At 36.3% G+C, this 24,359-nt stretch overlaps 1 protein-coding gene across 5 annotated transcripts in view; it reads left to right on the forward strand.

Annotated features, from left to right (window-relative positions):
• Positions 1-24,359, forward strand: part of LOC100650834 (transcription factor collier) — a 96,060-nt gene that overhangs the window by 66,027 nt on the left and 5,674 nt on the right. For all 5 annotated transcript variants that reach the window (XR_002307877.2, XR_007227717.1, XM_012311228.3 and 2 more), the window contains exons 7-10: positions 17,039-17,120; positions 19,634-19,766; positions 23,575-23,729; positions 23,903-24,029. Coding sequence is in view for 3 of the 5 variants with exons in the window: in XM_012311228.3 (XP_012166618.1) it covers positions 17,039-17,120; positions 19,634-19,766; positions 23,575-23,729; positions 23,903-24,029 (497 nt within the window). In the remaining 2 variants the exon portion in view is untranslated. The remainder of the gene's footprint in view (positions 1-17,038; positions 17,121-19,633; positions 19,767-23,574; positions 23,730-23,902; positions 24,030-24,359) is intronic.

Consider the following 24,359-nt stretch of genomic DNA (forward strand, 5'->3'; position numbering starts at 1 on the left):
TCTCTTTTCCTTTCGTCCCGCGTAAAATTACCACGCGTTACCGCCGACCGACCCTCAATCGTTTATGGTGTCTACGTCGAACTACGTCGAACTGCTTTTGAAGCTTTTTCGAAATCCGATTGTCGACGATGAATTCCGAGATTACCTAAAACGCTCTCGGGGGTAATAATGTAAATTCTTCCGACGTGCTTTTTTTACGAGGCTTTCTCCACGATTGTACTTATTCGTGACCCGAGAACATAATCTCGCTGCTCGCAGAAACAAGGAAAATATTCTTCGAACTTACCGTGAGTGGAAATAAATTGTTACTCGATTTCAGTGTGTAACGTTGAATTGCGTAGAACGTGATTAACGATTATAAATGGAACACGAATAAACCGTGAAGATCGAAATAGGTACGCCTAGTAAAACGATGTCATAGTCTTTGAACGTTCTTGAGGCATAAGGGTGGTCGAACATGGACTAGTGTACACATAGGGTCGCTAGTAGGATGACGGGCGTCGGCCATGTTGTCTTGACATTCTCCCTCGAGGGTTGTCGGGGGTGGATATATTTAGCCTGCTGCCTCCAGGGACCCTTGCCACCCCAACCGCCACCCAACCCCCAAACCGCTCCCGACTTATGATGCCGTTGTCCGACCAACCCCAAACTTTGTGCCACTCCTTACACAAGCTTTATACACAATGTTCTACCGAATAAAGAAAACACATGTTCATGGCTAAAGCAACAGAAGCAGCTAAATATGCGGCATGTTAATTTGATTTTATCATTTTACTTACTCCATTGATAAACATCGATATATTAGTTCTTTAAAAAAAAAAAAAGCGAAAAATTTCCTTTGTCATCGTAGGAATCATATTTACGACGATTTATCATATTTCAAGTAGATATAAATTTTTTAATCATTTTACCAATATCATACAATTATCTTATCCTTAGAACATAGTTATAATTCAAGTTTACTTATCTGAACGAAAATGAATTAATCTGCAACATTGCGTGTAACGTAATCGTAGATCTGAGGAATAGTGCGCGTTCTCATATCCAGTTGATGAACGATCACCATGTCAATTACCCACTTAGAAACGCGTTCAATCACAAATCTTATCACGTAACTGGGGCGAGAAGCAATATCAATTAACCCGTACACAACGTTACATTTAGCACTCGAGGATCAAACAATTTCAGGTAATGACGATGTATTCGCACAATAACGCTTCATCCTACCATGAATATATCCTGAAAAGCATTGCTAGGACGATATGTACGGCTATAGAAGAGGTTGCAACGTAGTTCCTCGAGCACCTTCTCCGTACTTTAGTCCTTCTTTCTTGTTTCCTTCTTTCTGGCTCTCCTTTTCAAACAGAGAGGGAAGTCATCAATATCTCGTGGCTTTTCTCTTCTATCTAACAAGCGAGGGTCAAAACTTTGGCTGCGAATGGGCGGAGTCACGCCTAATCCCCAGAGTCAAAATGGAAGTCTCTGGAGACCTCCTCCTCGTGGACCTACTGGCGAAAGTTCTGTCCTTCGTGAACAAGGTTAGGCTGGACTCGGGGGTGGTTCGGGACGATACTTCTACAACCGAGTAACATATTACCGAACGGGAGGACATTTTGCGAATTTCCGTACTCCAGCATGAAACGGACGTTGGTAGGGTAGTCGAAGAACCGCGAGGGCTGCCTACGCACCCTTCGAATCTTCCCTCGAACGGAGAGGGGCTGCCTTCTTTCCTTTCTTTCGATCGTACCACGCTTCCCTACGTGCCAATACCTCTACGTCCTCCACACATGTACGCGAAGACCGTTTCGTGATGGCTTTCGACTGCTTGAATTGTTCCAGTCAACGTTGTCCTCTAAATGTAGTTAAAAAAACATAATTTTCAACGTAGATGGAATAACGAAAGAAAATTTATAGAATTTATAGCCACAATTAGCAAATTCTTTCAACTTTAGTTGATAATTTTTCTTACGACGTAATATAATAACATGCATCATTTCGTAAAAATTTCATAGTTAATCCTAGGCAAGAACCATATTCATGATTACTAAACTACAGATATTTATGCAAATTCATATTCTCATAGGTGTATTAGAAGAAATAGAACTACGATAGACAATTGTTTTATTTACTGAATATTACAACAAGTTTCATAATTTGGATACTTTATACGTTTTTGTATATTATATCCATCTATTACATCAACTATCAAATTACCCTTAAATGTATGAAAGCCGCAGTCTAATGTTTATATAAAAATCTATTTTGTAATAAGTTCACGAGGGAAATAAAAAATGTATTCCATGCGATACACGATTGCAACATGCGTAAGATACGTGACGTTTTGAGATTCACTTTCATTTTCCACTTTAGTACGCGAGCTTGAAAACCTTCGTTCCGTGGAAGGGAACGAAGAATCTGCGAGAAGACGAAAAAAATAGGGGTTGTAAGTTGCGCAGATAATTCTCGGTGGCGGAGGCAGAGCAGGCAACCTTTTGTACAAGGGTGGTAGACTGTAAGAGGGTTGGTGATCGTAGGCACGAAGGTGAAACCGTCTACGATACAGAATATAGATTTTTATACAATCTTAAAAAGTCCGTACTTCCTCGTGGTAATTTATTTTATATATATTCATAGTAATATTGTACGTTTCCATTAGTCTTACGATTATTCGCTCGTAACTAAATATCGTATGTATTTAAATCGAGATTCAATGAAGGAACAATTTTACAAAACATGTAAATTCATTGAGTACATACCAGCACAGTGTTGTCAGAATATAGTATGAATTTATTGCTATTTACGTATCAACACAATCAGTGATTACTGTACTATACCCGCAATTCTAACGCTTAGTATCCAATAATCATTTGACATACGTACCGCTTCCACAGTTTACTCTTTAACAAGCAATTATATTACAATTCCATTATAGATATTACCTAAGTATATCTGTTTTGTAATATCAATTACCTATAATCATGTATAATTACTATCTATAAATATCTACAGTTATCTATAAAGACAACGAAAAATTTCTTGAATCTACTGTTACTGCTTTTATAATTTATATTTTACCTTAAATGTATTTTATATTTAATCACAAAATGAAATTCATCGTAACCCAATGGTACTATAGTATATAATGTAATATTAGATTTATTATATTTTCTTTCATGTGTTCGCAAATTCTAAAAACACTTGAAACATTTTCCACCATTTAATATGTATAAATATCTTAGAGCCGCTGTCTTAAAGAATTTTCAAAATGAAATCACTTTTTACTTTCGCTGCCCTTTTATTTCTTCTCGAGCGCCTTGGCTCCGTGACCCATGGAGGCTTGACTCGGACTGCGTAAGAGAAACAAAGAGAGCTTCGAGAAAAAAGAGGAAAGAAAGACTGTAAGAACAGAAGAAGGTGGAAGGAAGAAAGAATATCAGGATTCAGAGGATCGAGAAAGAGACCGTGAATCCCACGGGACTATCGACTGCCGAGTCCCGTGGGGCAAGTCGATACTCCAGGGACACCCCATCCTCCTCCTTCAGAGGTCTATCCTCTTTCTCCTCACCTCCTCGTCACCTCTTTCTACCAGCATTCGAGTTCTAAACAGTCGACGCAAGCGCAACGCGTCCCTTCTCCCTAAGTACAGTCCTAATTTTTTTTATATATTCTTCATGAATGAATTACATTTACATATATTCAAAGTACACATATAGCACATTTTGAAAAAAAAACAATCATACTTATCAATGAGAAATTTTGTTGCAATTATAGCTTTTAATCATCTATTTACACTAAGATATTGTTAATGAAATGCAATAGCCTCAAATAAAAAAATAATTTATATTCCTATATCCGTAAAGAATAGGGAATCTTTAAGTAAATGAATTATTATATCCAAAAGATTGTCAATCTGAATGACGAGTCAATTTGTCTTCTTCGGTTAACAGGTTAATATGAATAATTCTATAGCAATTATTTTATATAAAAGGTATTCTAAAAGGAATATTTATTCTAATAAGAAAGAAGTAGTCTCATCAATGATTGGAAGGACTTACTGTTTGGAGACTTACAGTTAAATGTATGCGGTAGAATGAGCGGTAGCAGTGTGCGGTCGGGTTGTCAGCACCGGTAAGTTATTTAGCGGTTGAGGCCGTAGCAGTTGGCAGCGCTGTCTAATTGTAACGACACCTTTGGGACTGGTATCACTCCCCGTATCCACCAAACCACCCACTTTCCACCCCCGTAATCGTTGAAGCGCTCAGGTATTCCCTCACACCGCCGACCGCCTCCTTCTTCCTCTCGATTCCACGTCTCTCCTCGGCAACCTTCAGACGCTGTAAACCAAAAATACGACGACACTTTGTCGAAGCATCCGTGTCCCGTACGTTTTAATGTTCGACTAGGCGGCAGCGAGAGCGAAGAAAGTTACTGCAGCTTCTGCTCAAGTTTAAGTGTAATTCAAATTATCTATTAACTCGTTACATTAAATTATTCGAACAGTCGTTCCCACCGTGTTTTTAACTTCATTTTTATCATGACGATCATTGCCGGCTATAAGTATTGGGATACTTACTCGTTACATTTATTGGAGAAGTCTACCAAATATTACTTTATGTAGATTGACATTAGAAGGCATATATGAAGAGCTAGAAATCATAGTGATGTAAGTCAAGATATTTAGAGCTTGAATTTAATCACGTATTTTAACGCTTAAAAGTATCGTCTCCTTAATATTTCATAGTTAAGAAAATGAAAATGAAAAATTATAAAGTGAGATACGAGTGAAATAGCAGATTTATAATAGAATATGTAGAAAATAAACCTCGTATAGACCCTCCACGGAGAAAAGATTATGACGATGATATGAAATTATTCAATATGTATGAATTATGAAATTTAAATATGAAATAATATGAAATTTAAATAGTATATTTATTTCCTAATTTACAGTATAATAACGTTAATATCGTCAGAAATGAAATCGTAGTTGATCTTCTTATCTTAAAACCGAATAAATGCAATTAGATATTCTTTAGTACGATTTTTCTACTGAATCAATATGAATTTTCTACTACATGGAAAATAAAAATGTTATCATCTTTAGTGATTACAGGTAACACTATAATGTTATTATTACAGAGCAATGATATTAAAATGAAATTCACGTGTGCGATGAAATTTTACCTACGACAGCCTTCAAGGGTTAATATGAAATATTAAAATTCTACATTGAATTTTTATCGATAAGAATCACATTTCCAAGTTAAATCCATAATTTCAAATCATGGGTTATTTACTGGCGTGGCGTTTGTCGCCGTGATACGGAGAAGTGATTTCTCGAATGCGGAAACGCCGAAGGAAATTTCAGTCTGGAAGACAAAGACGAAGTATCGAGCAGGTTGTCGCCTCGTAATCGCGCGACTCGAAAACCGGGTCTCTCGTAAACTTCCGTGCGAGCATGGACGTTTGCTTTATTGCCAGAGCTTCTGATATCGCGGCAGTTGGTAGCAACATCGGTAGAAAGGCAGGCAGGCAGGCAGGCGGCATTATCTTCGTCGGGTGAGGGTGAGAGAGGGCGAATGCCCTCCCCATGAGATCACCATGGCAACCCCTGTACGGCCCGCCACGGCGTCGTGTCCTGCGTGCTTCCATGTCCTGCTAGCATGGCGACTGCTAACCTCCCAAACTTCTCTGTCGACGATAACCTAGAAGTCTTCTCTTTCGTGTCGTTTACCTTTTTTTTTCACCCTCTCATCTTCCGTTCTGAAAATTCGTTTATTCTGGTCGCGCGCGATTTTGACCCACGTACCCGTTCGTTAGAACGATCGTTTTCAAAGGAACGCGGTGAACCATCGTCCGCGGGATACACAGGGACCTTATCTCGATCCGAGCCAGAAGGGTTTACAACCTTCATCACGAGATTCCTTCTTTCGCAAGGGTGTTAGTGTAAACGTGTACGAATACGTGTCGGATATTTGCAAGTATATACGACTTATGATTGAGAGTACGTTATAGTGACAAATTTTTAGAATATCTTTTTGATTAGTATAACAATTACTCGTTGCATTAAACTAATCAAGATTATATTACAGAATTTTTCTCAGTATCGAGTTTTTAGAATCATTGTATTGGGCCCAATAAATTCTGCAGTAGATTAAAATTGATTTGTAGCTCATGACACTGACGGACAGTTTTATCATGCTGTGAAATCAATAGATTATAGCTTTCATTGCCGGCGACTTGATAATTCGGTGTATTTAACCTGACAATTTAGATTAAATTTAGAAATATTCATACTTGTCTTCTTTATCAAAAATACAAATCTAATTCAAAGAGAGATCAGGATGAGAGTTTTCATTGAAAATAATAGCGATTTTATTCTATTTCCAATTTTCAGTTAATCTTGCTCGTAATAAGTTTGCAAACGTTTGATGTCTAAATACGTGAACATAAAGATGTATATGTACATAAAAAAACAGCGTAACAAGCCGCTGGTACGAAGCATCCAATAAAATCAGAATGGTTGAATGTCAACGAAGGAAGGTAAAGAGAAGTTCTCAAGCGAGACAGAGTTGCAGATTTTACCGAGTTTGAAACTAGGTGTGCCTCTCAAAGCGGGATGCCGTTCTCGTGGGAGGGAGTAGACAAGGTTCAGGGTACCCTCCGTAAGCCTGTTAAGGAAGAGTCGTGAGTTTCCTCAAAGGGGCCGCGAATATTAAAATCACATTTTAGCCCTTTCCTCACCCCCTACCCCTCGCTGTTTCGACGACGAACTCCATGACCGTGCAACAAGGTTAACCGAGATTAAGCGAGCTTCCGGAAAACCTACAGCACTGTGTTACTTTACCCAGACACGTATCGCTAAATCGTTTGTCTGTAATGAATTTTATATGGTTATTGAAGTTGACTGGCCGTTTCTCCCATTTTCCCATATCTCCATTTTCATAAATACAACCTGATTTGTAGAAACTTGAATAATTTATGAAGATACAAATACAGTCTGACTTGTGGAGACTTTCTCTGAGTAAAATATAGATATAACAAATTTGTCTAAATTATTAAAAATATATCGATCTGATTATATTTAAAAGAGTATGAATATAATATAAAACATAACACTTCGTTCCTGACCTAGGATTATTAAAGAGGCGTAGAAATACTGTTCATGAAATTCTTCTTGTTAGAAACACACGGTACAGGATGTTTTTGGTTTGCGTGACATTTTTATCTTTGGTAAGAACACACGTGTGCTGGAGCATGCGCGACTTACGGTCGTTTTTGTCGATATTTGACAGTAGCAACTTGAGAGGGTCCCAACCATCCCCATCGAGCCCTCAGGGGCTCCGTATCTAAATGCAGACATTAATAAATCGCGGACACACTCGTACGTTCGTGTACGAATCGTCGTCGGCGGTAAGTTAGTTTACGCTGGTGGAGGTTCTGATGCGTTTATGGAAATGACTCGTGCCTTGCTCGGACAGCGTACGCCTAAGGCATTACGACATAATTCAACAATTTTCGGCTAGCCCTCTACTCAGTGGGAACATTCGGACAGTCGTATCTGCAAAGGGTGGAAATTATAGAAACTGATAATGCTTTCTGTAGCTAATTAAATTGCAATAACAAAAATTTTATCATTCGGATGTGATTTCGATAATTGAAATTTTTAAATAAAAAACCTTCCAATCTATTTGGATTGAGTTAAAAGAAACCATATTTTTATTACTATATGACGTAACAAAATAATTACATACAATAATCTACAAATTCTATAAACTATTCAACTATTCAATTATTTATTGTATATTTTTACATCAGACGTTAAATTAGGTTATTTGATATTTATATACGATTCCTTCCTTATTATCTCTATAAATTTGTACGATCAATTGAAATAGCATAAAGAAAACAATTACATCGGATACGCAATTCCTTTTCATTGAATACGTTTTAAGGATAATATAATTCATATGAAATCATGATATACGCAGAGTAGAACTTTACATTAAACCGCATTGTGAATTCCATAACAGTCACGTCACTTACGTGACTAGTGTTAACATTCGTATTATGTAACAGTAACTATGCGATAGATAGTAAATCGTCAGTTGATGTACCATAGGTGCAAAGCAAATCTAGTTACAGCAGCCGGCCTCTCAAGCCGTCTTGTAGCTAATATGATAGACTGCCATTAGGGATATCTCGCTGTCGTGACGAGGGGACTGTGAAACGCACAAGGAGCAAGGAGGGAGGATGGGCTACACAACATAGAACCACGACAGGGTACGTTAGCTCGGGATATGCTAGTTAGTAAGACGTATTACTTACGTATGAATTATGCAGTACCTTGGTAGTACCTGCCGAATAGCCTTAGCTTCTCCCATCTTAGGACTTAGGTAAACGGAACTCTCTCTTACTACTGACAGGAATTCGGTTAAGTTACCCTCTTTACACATTGCCGGACGCCTGATTTCCTTTTGTAAACACGAAAACGACCGTCCCAATACAAAATACATCGGGACTGTCGATTAACAGCCGTGTTTGGTTTCGTAACCATGTTTCAACAAGATGGACGAATATACTTTTTCTCATGAACTCCAAATCTTATAAGGAACGCTATTTAATTGAAGATAGAACGATATAAACCTTTCTATATGAATTAGAAAAGTATATAAAATTCGTAATATTCAATAAGAATGCTATGGACAATTGAAAAATTCACATCAAAGGGGACCATTGTTCGTCTTTGTTTTTTTTTCAGAGAAGCAAAAGGATATTCTAATATCTCATATTTCTGTTTTTGAACAGAATATTCATCATATTACATAACTTTTACGAGAATGTCTGTGGTTACATTGTAGAAGAATTATATCTAATTTTTATCTAACCTATTTATATCTATATAAATATATATATATAACTATCATGATTATATTTAATTATATTTGATTATATCTGATTAGTATTAATAAAGCTGTAGACTTTCTGATAACACTTCTTGTAGAATCGGTTAATTAAATAATTATATTTTATAATGTCGACTTCATTATTTTATAAGTGTAGCTTTCGACTAGTAGAATCCATTATTATTTGAAAGGTTGACAAGCTTGACAAGTGCCTTTCTCGTTACGAACGAATAATAACGAAATTTTTTTTTTTTTTTTTTTTACTGTATATATCGATTCACTTAAAAATATTTTAATAGACAAAGTCACGAAAATTCTCGCTTGAAGTTCCTTGACTGTTTTTCACAAAAATAAGTCTAGTTCCTAAATTAATTACCAATAGCATTCTTTTGGAAATATTTTTGGAAGTTTTGTAGTATATTTTCGAAATCTATAAAAAAACCTATATGGTACCAGCATCAATTGAACAATGTTCTTCACAAGCATCACTATCTCACAGTTTAAAATTTCAGAATTTCGTAAAATGTACAAGATACTTAAAACCGGTTGTAAAAAGTAACGTTTTCATCGATATCACGTGGTACGTTTTGAATATTTAGTGTAGAAAAAGCGTGGCTGAAGGCATCTAAGGACATTCATAACTTCTTGTCTGCTCGAGCGTAAATTTATTCTACTTGCACTCTCAGTCCGGCTCCTATTTACGTCGACATTCTGGTAAGAGAAAATTAAACAGCGATATCATAAGGACCGGCTTGCGGTCCTATGCTGCTCACACGTCATGTCATATTATTTTCTCAGCTTGTCTGAAATGTTGACTTTTCTGTAAATTAAATTAATGTTCGTTTCACCGTGACGTTTGCTAGAATACTCTACTTGATAAAACGTAATACGTTTACTATTTCGGTGATGTTTAATATCTGATACTTAAAAGAATATGGTTAAGGAATCGATTATGTACATAATGCTAGGAGGAAGTTAAGAGGATAATCATTTAGATTACTTATATAATTATTATGAACGAACAGATTATTGTATGCTAAAGAGTATATTCAATATATTAGGTCGTTCGAAAGATTTCTTTCGTTTTATAAGGAAATAATGGATGCACAACATTTTCCGTTTTATATTATTTTATCGAATTACGTATGATCCATTTTGTTCTATCAAAATAAAGATCACTACGTTCGACAGATGAGGTTTCATATTTGTATAAAGATGTATCGTTGTAAAAAACGGGCCTGTAAAAAACTTTTCGGACAACCTAATACACACTTTCGACACGTATTTGTCTCGTAACTATTATTCGAATTCATTTCAAAATTCATCAATGTAAGCTTGATAGTGTATGTTATTGCAGCGCCAACGAAACTCGAAAACTTTTATATAATGCTTTATAATTTATATAATGCTAATATAAAAATATAATATGTTTATACAAATTTTCTATGCCAAATATTCAAATTTTTGCCTGAATAACTGTACGTACGAATCCTTAAAAAAAAATTCTATACTTTAAACTCGTACTTATATCAATAACTTTGTAGTCAAAACAGTTGTATCGGTGACGATATAAAATCAGTAAATGACCTGTATAAATAAACTTTTCATCGACAGACAATAATTTCCTAATTTAACTGATAGCTTACATATGATCCTTCTTAGCTGTTTCCTATCTATAATACTTCCTGTAGAGAGGATCTGAAGGAACGAGTCGGTGGATGCTGGATGACGGCGACGCAAAGGGGGAGGGGGGTTTCAAGAAGACCAATGCAGGGGGCGTAATGGAGGCTAGTTAAACATTAAGCATCCCCTGATACCTTACTAACCCCTTACTAACCCCAGTTAAGGTGTATGCAAGGTATACAGCTCTAGGTGGTTTCCTATGCCTTACGGACCTCCGTATACATTCTTACTAATTGACGTTCTGCGCGTCTGCATTATGCACTTGCGATTACTCCCGGGCGTTTTCTTACTAAAATAATATATCCAATCGAACGGTGTACCGCTGTATCTTTTCAGAGAGAAATAGCAAATTGTTACGTACTATCTATGTGTCTACGTGTGTACGTTTCTGTGTTTTAATAATGGAAATGCGTTTCTTTTCTTTAGGCCTTTCCTTTTATCCTTGTATCTTGTAGTTTATCGCTGAATGTTTTTCTTTATTATTAATATCATCGATGTAGCATCGGAAATAATGCGAAAATGTTAAAGAAGAAAATACCCATATGAAATCAGTTTATCTGGCTTACGAACGAACTTAAATGCTACTTCAATTTAATTCTTAGGTATTCTTGCTTTTACATCTATGGATTTTAATTAGAAAATTTTCTTTCATTTTCAAAAATAAACTTCTTTACCTAAAAGTTTTGATGTTAGTGATATGAAACCAGAGTAGTATAAACATGTTAAATAGGATACTCAATGAACTCATTATTATTGTTATTATTATCACATAAGCTGATATTGCTTTCAAAAATCACAAACATGATATTGATTCTCATGTTTAGTACCTACATTCATTGTAACATCGCAATTTTCACAATTGACCTATATCTTATCAAGTTGAACCACAATATGAAAACATCTTTTTTAATGGGTATAACCCATATTCCTCATCCGTACGCTTTACTTTATTGTACATTATTTGACGGACTACGTATAAGACTGATCAGATTCAATGGACCAACAGTCTGATAACTAATATCTAGTACCATAATGAGATTGTGAATTCTCTTAAAGCTTAGTAACAATGAACGTAATGAAGATATCCCTAAGGAGTACCTAGAACCGAGATACATTGTTAATACGACTGCTGAGTAGAGGTTTGTCGTTTGGATAGGTGATTAGTACTCTATCGAACACGCCTCCTATTCCACTGAACAGACAGAATTTCTTACTGATATTCCTCTGAGACTTAGAGGTTCTCACAGTGGAATTTTCCATTAGCGTCTGAAATAATTTATTTTCATCGATATGTTTTTCCTTAGAAGACGCGTTTAGATAACATATTTCGCAAATAATAATCGTAATTTGAAGAAACAGAAATTTGCAATTACAAAAATCATTCAAAACGATGGTTAACAAGATATTTATTAATATTGTTAACAATGAAATATCTTGTATTTTTTTATAAAATGAATTTTTAATTATTTGATATAGAAATCGTTTAACTTTATCAATTTATTGTACACAATCTTTAATGGATCAAGTAAGAATTTACAATATTACTTGGTATCTTCGCTATAAAATGAAAAGGAAATGAAATAACAGAGAGGGCGAATTAAACTTGACATTCTTGAATTTCGCGCTGACCTGACATTACATTATTCGCTCCTCTATGGTAACAAAAAAGGGGCTATACTTAGGGAGCCGAAAACATGATTAAAGATTTTCCAACGTAGGAGGAAATGGATTTCTGATACGCGTAATGCTACCCTATTTGGAACTATTACGCGTAAGTCCCCAAGTAAGCCCTCTATATCCATTCACCCTTGGTCGAAATATATTTAGTAGATCAGAAGGCATCTACTTTCGCCTTAGCACCCGTGTACGTGTTGATAACGTGTAAATAAGTCGAAAAATAATTACATGCACGTTGTGAGAAACTCAAATTTCATATCTTACGATCTAATAATAAAACAACACGATTAATACAAAATTACGTAAAAGTATAATAAAAGACAAAATGTTTTAATGAATATTTAATTAATTAGATTGCGTTTACAGTTCTATATTATTTTTATAATAACGAAACCGTCCAATATTAGTAACCCTCATATTTTTCCACCCTTACATTTCGATAAATACGTATCACGAAACATCTTTCAGTTCGAAAATATTTCCACACAAATTACTTTCTTCGAGAGAGAAGCATCCTCTTCAATATAGTGAGAAAAATCGCTAATTGGTACACGGGAAATATTAACAAACCGCTGCACAAGTGCCGATGATTTACTGCAAGGTTTGATTGAATTCATTCGGTTCTGTTTACCTGGCCTCTCTCTTCCTTTCATTTTCCCTCTCCCTCTCACCGCGAACCTCCAATATTTAGCTCTTTTTTTTTCATTGACGTCGTTTATTTTTTCTGGCTCGTTCGTTCATCCATCCCGACGTTGCGAAGTTGTATACTGTAAAACTGGAAACAGCGAACGGTGCACGTTTCTCGCTACACGCCGTTGCCATTCTGTCTCCCCTTCTCCCCATCGCATACAACCCTCCGCTTTCCGCTGCGCGTTGCTGCGTTTTATTTTCATTTTAGCAGAGGCAACGGAAAGGTATGCTACAGATCGGAAGGTAGGTTGGGAATGATTTCTCAATTGGTCGGCCTCTGTATATTTTATTCCGTGTCAATTCGTTAGCAACCGAACAACGACCAATACAGCAAGAATCAACCGATCCGTTTCTCGCATTCACTGACAAAACATTTTAATTACGAAACTATAATATTTACGTTCATACGATACTGATCATCCCACTTCTGAGCGTATTAACGTTAAGAGTTTTTACTCATTAAAAGTATTACATTTTTTAATGTTTCTTAAACTAAACTTTTTAGAAGGATTTGGGCTGACAAATTTTGTTTTATCTTTAAGAATTCGTTATATTATACAGATTTGTCAAAGATCTTCGTCTTCGAACAATATGTATGTTTTAAAGATCAAGCGAATAGTTACATATTTACATTACATATTTTAAGGAATATATATATTTCATAAAGTGATTTGTTGTAGATTACATAAATCTTCACTGTTGATACAAACGATCTTTAACTCCATCAAACGTTTCAATGACGTAAAATACACCTCCCGGCTGTGTTAAGCGACGATCCAGAATAGGTTTTATCGCGAAAACTGGCGCAAGCTCGCGGAAAGCATCGCTGAAGGAGAAAAATCTAATAGATGATCGAAATTGAGTTTGAGCCCCTGTAAGAAACTGGCCTTTCCACCCTTCTTGCTCGTGTTCGCGTTACAACATCGTCGATACTGTCGCCCCATCGAGCTTAGAATGAAATCCAGTTCGCATTTGAATCAGTCGGTAACGCAATCCATTAGCTCCTAACAGCCAATACTCCGAGGAGAGCGTGGAAGAAAACGACTCTGAAAAGGAAAAAGAATAGAGGAGGGATGGATAGACGTCAATACGAACCGTAGGGTGTCGCGAATGATTAGTGTTACGTATGAGTATATTCTATACAACAAGAAGTCATTACACGAAATGTTTAGAAGAATGATTTTTACTTCTTCGATATCTTTTTCATTTATTGGAATATAAAGTTTCTGCTAAAAAAGGAAATGAGAAAATTTCATTACTAAATTTATTATAAGTGTAAGCGTTGTATAAATATTCGAACTAAAATATTAAAGACATAAGATATCACGTTTAGAATTATTAGCATAAAAAAAGAACTGAAAACTACTAAAAGAAAAGTAAAAACATTGTTAGAAATAACTGTTATCATCAATGTATCAATGTACATTTTCTAGTTAATATCAATATACATGTAAAACTATAGATACTGTGCAAAAAGGACCGTGTACACAACCTACAAAATTAATTATGAAGTGTTTGTCTACTTGCGTTCCACTTCAACTGCATAGAATTCCCTAAAGAGTCGTAAACCTCTTCATATTTCTTTCACTAACCATAACACGACTTAACATCTATTAGTCGTGTTTAAAATATGATTGATTGTACTTCTCATCGTCATACTCTTGAAGAAAGAAAATATTGTATATAATATCTAATAAATCGATAAACAAACAATTACTATGAGCTACAAGAAAAATAAAACACTCGTGATCGAAACAACTTGCTTGGTCATCCTCCTTCCCGTTAAAAACGTTAACACGCTAGACGTTTTCACGTCGCTTTTACAGGAACGTAGGTATACACAGGTATGGTCGATAGGATTCGTATCTGCAAAAGACTAGAAAGCGTCGTCGTTTTCCGCGCCTCAGGCACGACAGAGACATCGTGTTTAGAGCAAGATCCACAACGATGATAAGGTAAAGTACAATGCTTTGAATACCCATCCAGCATCTCGATAAGATCTTAACGTCCTCTAAGAGTAAACGAAATTAAATTCGCTCGGCGTTCTAAGAGCGGCCGAACGTAACCGTTAACACGAACCTAGAGCATAGTCCATGAATACGGATAGATACGAAAAGCATGAAGCAGGAGATCGATACGTTTCTTTCCCTTTCTCTTTCTGTATATCGTCCCTTCCCGTTCTTCCTCCGCCTTTTCTCTTTATATCCAGCCTGCAGTCCTTCCCTTCCGTACTCACTACGCGAACAAGGGCTATCTCCCGATCGGTTTTCGTTTTTACTTTTCACTTTTCCAACTATATGGATTCCGTGCCAAACGTTCCACTCGGTTGACAACTTGCTCTGGATCATGCAACCGACGATAAAAGTGTCGTTTAGATAATCCGACCACGTGTAATGCGCGCTCACGCTGTCGTTATCTGCGCGCGTGCGATATCGCAAAGAGGAATGAATTGACGGCTCTGTTAGTACGGCACGAAGATATATCTACAAATAGAACCTTGCTGTTCGAACTACACACTAATTTCAATAGACATTTTGGAGTATATAACGTAGTATATATACAGATGTATTTGAAATAATCGTAAAAAGATTACGAAGAGAGATGAGTTTTGTAAAAGTTAGCAAGTAACATATACAAGATATTACAAAACGGTGTTAATCGAATTTAATAAGTGTAATAAAAGATAAGTTTACACTATTATGATTACTTACGACGAAGCGTGTTTCCACGTAGTTTACCGACTTCATTAACTTGTATACTAGACGTTATTTATACTATTATTACCGCTGCTCTATTTTCTCTCAATTTTATGGGAAATAAAAAGAACGGTGACGCGAGAGACGATGAGACGTGGCACGAGATAAATCAACGCAACGATAAGGACGATGGATCACGCGTATATAACACAACACCTAAACGATTTTATTCCTTCCAGCGTCCATAAAATTAAACGAACCGACATTTACTGTGTTCTATGCAGTCTTTCGTTCCTTTGTTTATCTCTTAACGTATATAGAACACGGAAAATAGCGGAGACAAAGGAACAGGAAAGGAACGTGGTATCGATAGGAATCGAGGCGACGAAGTGAAATCAGACGAGTTCCTCCTACAGTTTCGCTTGGACGATTCGCGCAAACGAGAAAGAAAAAAGCGGGCGTCACTACTAGAAGGTATGCGTTTGATTTTTCGATGGAGTCCCGGATCGTATAGACGCAGTCCGTAGGGGGATAACAATGGTGTCCCACGGGAGGACAGGCCTACCAGCCACCCAGAAAACTACCCCTTCATCCGTCGAACTCTTCATCGTCTCGGTCCTCCTGATTGTTTCCTACGAGTTTTCTCCACTCTCTCTCGATCTATCTCAGTCTACCAACACAAATATATTCCGTATTTCGCTCTTTCTGTCCCTTCAGCGAATTCTTCTTTTGCCTTTCACTCTCGCCAATGCAAACACGAGTATTCCCGCATCTACAAAAATTTTCTCAAATTCAATATTCCCCCTACAGTCTACATAATTCATGAAAATTGAATCGTCGGCTTTTTGCCTTAAAATTTGCTTTTTGTTCTGTGAGTTTTTTAAAATTTCTTTTGGAAGCCGCATGTTACCATCGTCTTGTTCAAGTACTACATGGATTAATATTATTTTATAATTCTTTATTCTTCGAATCATTCGTATCTTTAATACACATTCGTTGATTCTGGTGATCAGAAATATGTTGCAATTACACGTTATATCTGTTTTTGTATTTTAGAACGAAAACGAAGCTTTTACACTGATTTAAAAAAAAATATATATTTTTATAAAAATACACGATCTGACATTTTGGATAGAGTGGCATAGTAGCCACGTACGTTGGCATAGTATACAATGCCGTACGGTCCTAAAGGTCGAAGAACACGTGGTTGGGGGTTTAATCTAGAGAAATGCTGAATAATAGAGGCGAGTAGAACAGGGCTTACGATTGGCTTATGCAATATTCAGACTTACTTTCCAGCCAAGTTCGCGTTCTAATTAAGTTCTCGGCGTCGAAGAGCGTTAAGCACCTTGTCAACCGTTTAACTCCGGTCCCCTCTGCTTTCAGATTCTTCCTCAAGTTCTTCCTCAAGTGCAACCAGAACTGCCTTAAGAATGCCGGCAATCCACGTGATATGAGACGCTTCCAAGTAAGTTAACGTATCAATTTTTGCTAATTGAAACGCTTAAGAAGAAAAAATTGCCAGCGTGGTCAAAATGTCAAATTCGTATTTTTTGATAAAAATTTGATGAATATATAACAGTAAATCTTCAGGAATTTGAATGATCTTTTTTTGTAGAATATATGGATAGAAATGTCTTCTTTGCATTATGTATTTTCTTATATATCTTTCATTTTCATTTCATTGGTACAAACCTTATACCTTAATCGTCAATAACTTAATTTTCATATTTTAATGTAGCGTGAACTTTTAAAACAATAATCTATTAATTGTACGTGAGTCTCACATGTAAACCACAAGTAAACCACAGATACGAATCAATCCTAAACATTATCTTAAAATAAAAACTCGTAATTTCATTACTGTTAAGTAACGTTTACATTAAAAATCCAAGAAGCAGCCGAACGCATAAAACGTTATTTCCGAGTGAAAAAGAAATTAGTGAACAGTTAGATTTTCTTCCGCGTCTCGAATCTCTTTTATTCGATTACAAAGTGGCTGAACAGAAAGGGAACGTAACAATCGCGCGATAAGGCGGACGGAACCAATGGAAGAAGGCGAAAAGACAGAGCGCAAAGTTTTTGGTAATTTATTTTTTAATTCTACCTTTTGTCTGTGGAAATGGATACGGACGGGGTGGCGAGATACGGCTGTCGGTGAGTAGGAGAGACCGTTATACGGAGGTGGGGGTGGAAGGGGTGAACGGATACGGGGGTGGGTTGGTTGATGCCGCGCTGAGCTAATTGCCAACCCCTTGGATTACGTCTCTTGGATGGGGATCTCAACTTCCGACGATGGCCGACCATCGGGAAATTGCTGTCTCCTCGACCAACTTCTTCTTTTCTTTTTCGAAATTAAAAAAGAATGCTTCCAAGTGGAAGCTACGCATTTCTAGGCGTACTATGGGACGATACGCCGGCATGCTATTCCGACAGATTTTTCGTGTTCTCGTCTTCGTTCCTTTGGCTAGTTGATATAATTAATCGACGTTAATTTGACTTGAAAAACAGCCGATGATTTCAACTATATCGATAAAAAATATATATATAAGAAAAAAATTGTAAATTCTAAAAACACTGTATAATATATTTGACCTGTGATAATTTTAATATGATTTATTTTTTACATAATATCAATGTATATTTTTTTAAATAATTTCCAAACCTTATCTTTAAATTTTTCATGGACTCATTTTTGTATTCGACCACTTAAAGCTAAACCAAAGTTAAAGTACTTATTATTTCACTGAATTTGTTTAGAAATTGCGTATTACTTGACGTAGCGAATTAAAATTTTAGCAGTACTCCTTTCGTTTCCTTGAAAATTTCTCTGGCGAAGGGCAGCCGGGTTATACTCACCCTTGTGCTGGCCAAGTTTGCACGACGTTACGCGCTAGGTACCACAGCCAACTAGCCAAGAAAGTTGAGAAGTTGCGGAAGGACAAAACTTCAGGCATTTACCAACCGCCCAGTCGATTTTATAAACGTTCTTTCTACTTTCTCCCGAAAATCATCGTTCTCTTGTTTGCATCCGGCAAACTCGAGGTTAACCACGTGGTTTGTTTCAATTTGTCTAAACTTCTATTCGCAAAAGTATGCTCTCTATATTATGGAAGTGAAAGAAATATACATACGTCACCAATAAAGTTACGTTATTCACATCACACATCAATAGAATTATTATATAATTACATTTGTAAAGATTCTCGAACTAACATTTTACAAATTTATTTTAACAAAAGATAATTTTATAATTAATGAGAATGAATTTTCCCTTTATTAATACGCAATATTTAAATAAGAAAAAATATTTAATAGTACTTACAATGCTCTAGGTTGCTTACACGACGCAACCATATTCCAAGGCTCAGCTTTAATGAGATTATATTCATACATTTGTACGATAGTATCTATCATACGTGCAAATAGGGGGTCACGAGAGTCACGGAATGCATGGCGAATACACATAATGCAATGTAGTAAATCAGGTTACATTGCTTGTTCGCAAGAGATATGATTAACATATACATGCACTGTACTTACATAATACGTAAATAAAATTACGCAACGTGTTGTACGACATAGTTTCTGTATACACGCCCTTTTGTGTTCTATTTGACGATGGCTTAACATGTTTTAAACCATACCGTAAACTATAAATTTATCTGTATTACGACGTAAAACTAGAACTTCGATATCTATTTTTATTTATATATTTATTATTGCAAATCTAAAAACGAATGAAAATTAAATGCGATGTTGAAATTCTTTAATCTGTGATAGAAAAATTAATGTTGATAATTTGACCTTTTTTAATAACAAGAAAAATTCTTCATCTTATGCAAGATTCGAAATTATCTTAGGAATGTAATTTCTCTGTCCCATTAATTTGGATTATTTTATGGAATTAAAAATATACGTTTATAGTTTTACTAATTTTTTTTAAGTAAAATCTTATATCAACGAATTTCAACGTAACAGGTGGTCATTTCCACGCAAGTAGGAGTAGAGGGACCGCTACTGGCCGTCTCGGACAACATGTTCGTTCACAACAACAGCAAACACGGACGTAGAACGAAACGATTGGATCCCAGTGATCCTGGTGAATACAACAGTGAGTACCATGAACTACGATTGTAAAGTAAATGATGTAATAGTGTGATGATGACGTATTAGAAATAGATTTTTACTAACCAAATGCGAAAGAAGTGTAATTTTAAGGTCGCATTTCGTACGATACAGAATGCTATTAATTTGCTGTAATATTATACGAAAATGATGAATAACGTGCGATTACGAAAGTGATTGTACTTGCAATACGCAATTAAAATAAAATAACGCTGGTAATCGAGTTTAAACAAAGCTTTTGTAACGATCCGTCTTTATCGTGGTGACGTCTTAAATACTCACGATCTATCACTTCAGTTATTTCATTCTTTCACGAATACATTATGATTAATGGCAATGCATGATTTATCACAGAGTTCATTTGCAACGATTATAAAAAATGTAATATGTCTAGAAATAATAAAAGTATATGAAAGGCTTGTAACTTTATGTGAATGCGAATAACGTTAAATATTAATATTACAATTTTTAGTGATATCCCTGCAAACTATGAATACTTATCAAATGTTGCTTTAAATAAAACATGTTGTAAATAAGATGACAGTGAATTAAATTTCACACGATACGCGCAATTAATCGCGTACACGTAATCTTACGATAGTTCTTCGACCGATTTATAGTCGTCATTTACAATTGGAAGATCCTGGGCGTTCGAGCAGCGTTTCCCTTCCTTACGGAATTCTCGAATGAAAGGGAAGGGTACAGTAGCGGGGTGAGTTGGTTTCTTCGAGATCGGTATAACGACTCGAGAGCCATAGTAGAGGGTGGAATCGTAAGAGGAGAGGGAGGGGCATGCTCGGAGGATAGGATATAAGGAGTCATAGGGCAATTCAGCAAAGTTTGGCGTCGGTCGCGCATACAAACGGCTGATATCGTGCGGCCACCCCTTGACTACGCGCGTTCTCCTCTTCTCCTAGCTTTCTTCTTCCAACCTTTCTTCCTTGCTGCGCCAAGACAAGATGTAAATCAATGGGATGCGGGAAAACGAGGGATCCACCACGTTTCTCTCTGTGCTTTCTCCATTGCTCTTATTTCCTCCGTTTCTCTTCTCGCTCCTCTCCGCAGGTTTCAAGCTTTCTTTCCACCCTACCGTATCTTTTCGTTTCTTTTTTTGCCGGGCTGGCTGCCATCAAGCGGAAAGACACAAGTAGAACAGGAACAAAAGGGAACAAAGAAGGAGAGGAAACTCGGGATTGACCTCTCTTTTCTTCCTTTTCTCCCCACTTTCTCTTTCTCTCTTTTAGCAGTGGTTGCTGCGAGGTGTTGGTTTGTGAATTCTAAGTTTATGCTATCTCATCCTCTCAGCTTTCGCAACTGCTGTGACGCTATACCGCTAGCACTCTTTCCAAATTCCCTAGCGAGCAACTCCCAAAACGCTGAAACAGGCATACCGATGAGACAAAAGGAGAAGACACGCTGAAAGGACAAAATCGGAAAGAAAGGGGAAACGGACAAAAAGATAGCTCGTAACTACAATCGAATTTTCCTATCCGTCTTAGAAATCGGCGTTTAGATCTGTCAAAGCTGCAATACTAAGATAGTGTTTACCAAATTTACTTACGTCAATGTCGAAATTACGTTTCATTTCACTGAAGTAGCTCCAACTAATATCATTCAATTCAGTTCATTACAATTTTAAATTTTCCATAAGCATCCGCAGTCCATTTGTTAATATCGTATTTTCTCTAATTACACCATGGAAAGTTTGTTTCTCAATAAAATTTAATTAAATATTAGAATATATATGTTTGCGTGGTTCTATATATAAAGATATAAACGATAATTAAGGAGCATGAATTATGCGAGTCGCCTAGGTAAAGAGAAAGCAGTTTGGCCATAAAACATCGGCTTAATGACGCCGTTCGCGGTGAAAGTGAAAGCAATTTCTTTCTGCAGAAGTTCGCGGGTCTTTATCAGGGTAAACGAAGTTATCGCGCGATCTCACAGTGATCAGAGAGAATCGGGCCGAACGTGTTGGAGTACAACGAGTCTTCGACTTTGGCCATGGTTTCGTGGTAAAAGAGGAACTCGAGAGAGTAGGAAAGAGTAGTAAGGGTAGCATCCCTTACCACTCGCTAGTGGCACGGGGGATTTTATTTATTCCGGGTTGGTACGCTTGTTCCGGCCTCCTCCACAGAATCCCTCTTTTCAACCCTCCTCTACCTCTTACCACTCTACCTCTTCCTACTCTTCTACCCCATGCCATCGCACTCGACAATTCTCTAGCAGGGTGGTTGCCAACGTCGCTGACTCTGTTTAACGACTTTCTTATACATTGAACGTAATAAATACCTTTGTCCCATTCAAGAATCTCCATTTACACGGAAACTGCTACTCTTTAACGCTGTACTGTCCTCGAGTACTTAAATTTTCTTCCACTTTATTACAAACAGACGATATAAACGAGCAAGACATTGCAATTTAAGAATGCCAATTAATATCTTCATCTACAATAGGTACGAATAGTTTAAATTTTTTTTATTAATATTTGTTAGTCAATAGGAATAATCGTATCGTTATTATTAAATTTCCAAAATGTAAACCACTTCTGGAATACAGTCATTAACTTTTTGAGATCACACACGCCATGTCCACTGTCAAGATCTCCTAAACCTTTTAAGATTTATACAGAAGCGTAAGCACTCGAGGTGGAAACTGTTTGAGCATCACTGGGAGCAATATACCATGATGTCAGCCACTCTGCCGTGGCTCCGCTCTGCCAGGGTTGGTACCGGGGGTGGCTTGGCTTCGCTGGGGTACAAAATGATATCATTGGGTTATAAATTCCAAGCAGAGACACCAGCGGCCCGATCGCCCCCCTCTCCTTTCCTTCTTGTTACAACCCTTCTCCGGCCACTCCAGCCCTCAGCCTCTTTCTCCTGTCCGCTACCTCCCCTTTCTCTTTCTCTTACTCTTTCTCCTTGCCACGCTGCCACGGGAAATATATCTACCACGCGGCCTCGACCGAATAAACAGAATATTCAGATAATTTTCCGTATCCCACCCCCTAACTAACTGTCTCAGCTTACTCCGTGCGATCGGAGGTATTCGAGTAATTTTTCAACTTCCATTATTACGAGTTTTTCATTCTTGTATATCATTTCTTATTGTTTTCGTGATTTCAAATATAACACCGATATTACACTTCCGTTTATAAGTTGACAAATCATTTGTTCTTGTACAACACGTGATAATTACATTGTTTTACACTTTTATTTATGTAAAGAGTTTTTATCAATCCTATTAAATATTGTAAAGAACGTTATATTTTAGAAACTTTATATGTTTTTCTTTATTACCTGTGTACATTTTGTGCATTTTTACATTTCCAAATTTGACATAAATACGTACAAGTCTACAATATTCGTCTTGATATATCTATATATTTTGCATTTTGATTCTACCGTATACAGAAATTTGATATGTATATACATTTCATAAAATCTATTTTAGGGTAAATTAGGTCATACATAGTTAGAATGTTAATGCTTAGAATAATTCTATGGCGCAACACTACAAGCATACAAATGTAAATGGCTAATCATACTATAATGTTAAGATATTAACATTGCATATAATTTTCACTGGCGCTGCAGAAAGATGTAATTTAAAGCAATATTTCGCTGGAATTAACTTCAAATTTTACAAAGTCACAATAACTTTAACAACGTCGTTTATACATGTATAAAGGACATTGAAACACAATAAATGTTATTATATTGATATTTTAAAGCGTAAACGTAATCATTATATCAATATGTTAAGCTAACAATATTGTGTATCCGCAAAATCAGGTCTCTATACGCCTGTACCTCTTCAAACACCGTGCATAAAAGCGATATCACCAAACGAAGGCTGGACATCCGGTGGATCCACGGTAATAATCATTGGAGAGAACTTCTTCGACGGACTTCAAGTCGTTTTTGGGTCGATGTTGGTTTGGAGTGAGGTATGTATAATTTTATATTTTAACAAAGATAATTGGAATAGAAAAAAATTTGTAACTGAACTAAATATCAAGATTTGGTTTTCATAGCGAAAGTTGTACATTACATATATGTATATCTTACACTATACATATATACGTATCTTGCTTCACATTCATTTATTTTTTTCTTCCAGCTAATTACACCAAACGCAATTAGAGTACAAACTCCACCACGACAGATACCAGGCGTCGTTGAAGTTACGTTATCATACAAAACTAAACAATTCTGTAAAGGAGCACCTGGTAGATTTGTTTATGTTTGTGAGTATAATAACTGTATACTTTATGTAGATAAGAGATTCATATAACTTATATTCCAATGTAGCTAGGAATGATAATTAAATTTTATATCACATATGTATATTTATACATATTTTGAATATCACAATCAATACGTAGAAGGCGAAAGATAACTGAAGAGTTTTCTGAACAAAGGGTCTATAGGTTTATGGTACCTAAATATACATATATGTGTAACAGATGACAGAATATTTCCTAGAATTATTATGGATTATTATGATTTATTTTATAAACGTAAAGAAACAATGTTTTGTAGTTCCGAAGCTTCCGACGTATTTTTATTCGATTTAC

This window comes from Bombus terrestris, chromosome 1 (genome assembly GCF_910591885.1).
Source record: "Bombus terrestris chromosome 1, iyBomTerr1.2, whole genome shotgun sequence".
Lineage (NCBI taxonomy): Eukaryota > Metazoa > Arthropoda > Insecta > Hymenoptera > Apidae > Bombus > Bombus terrestris.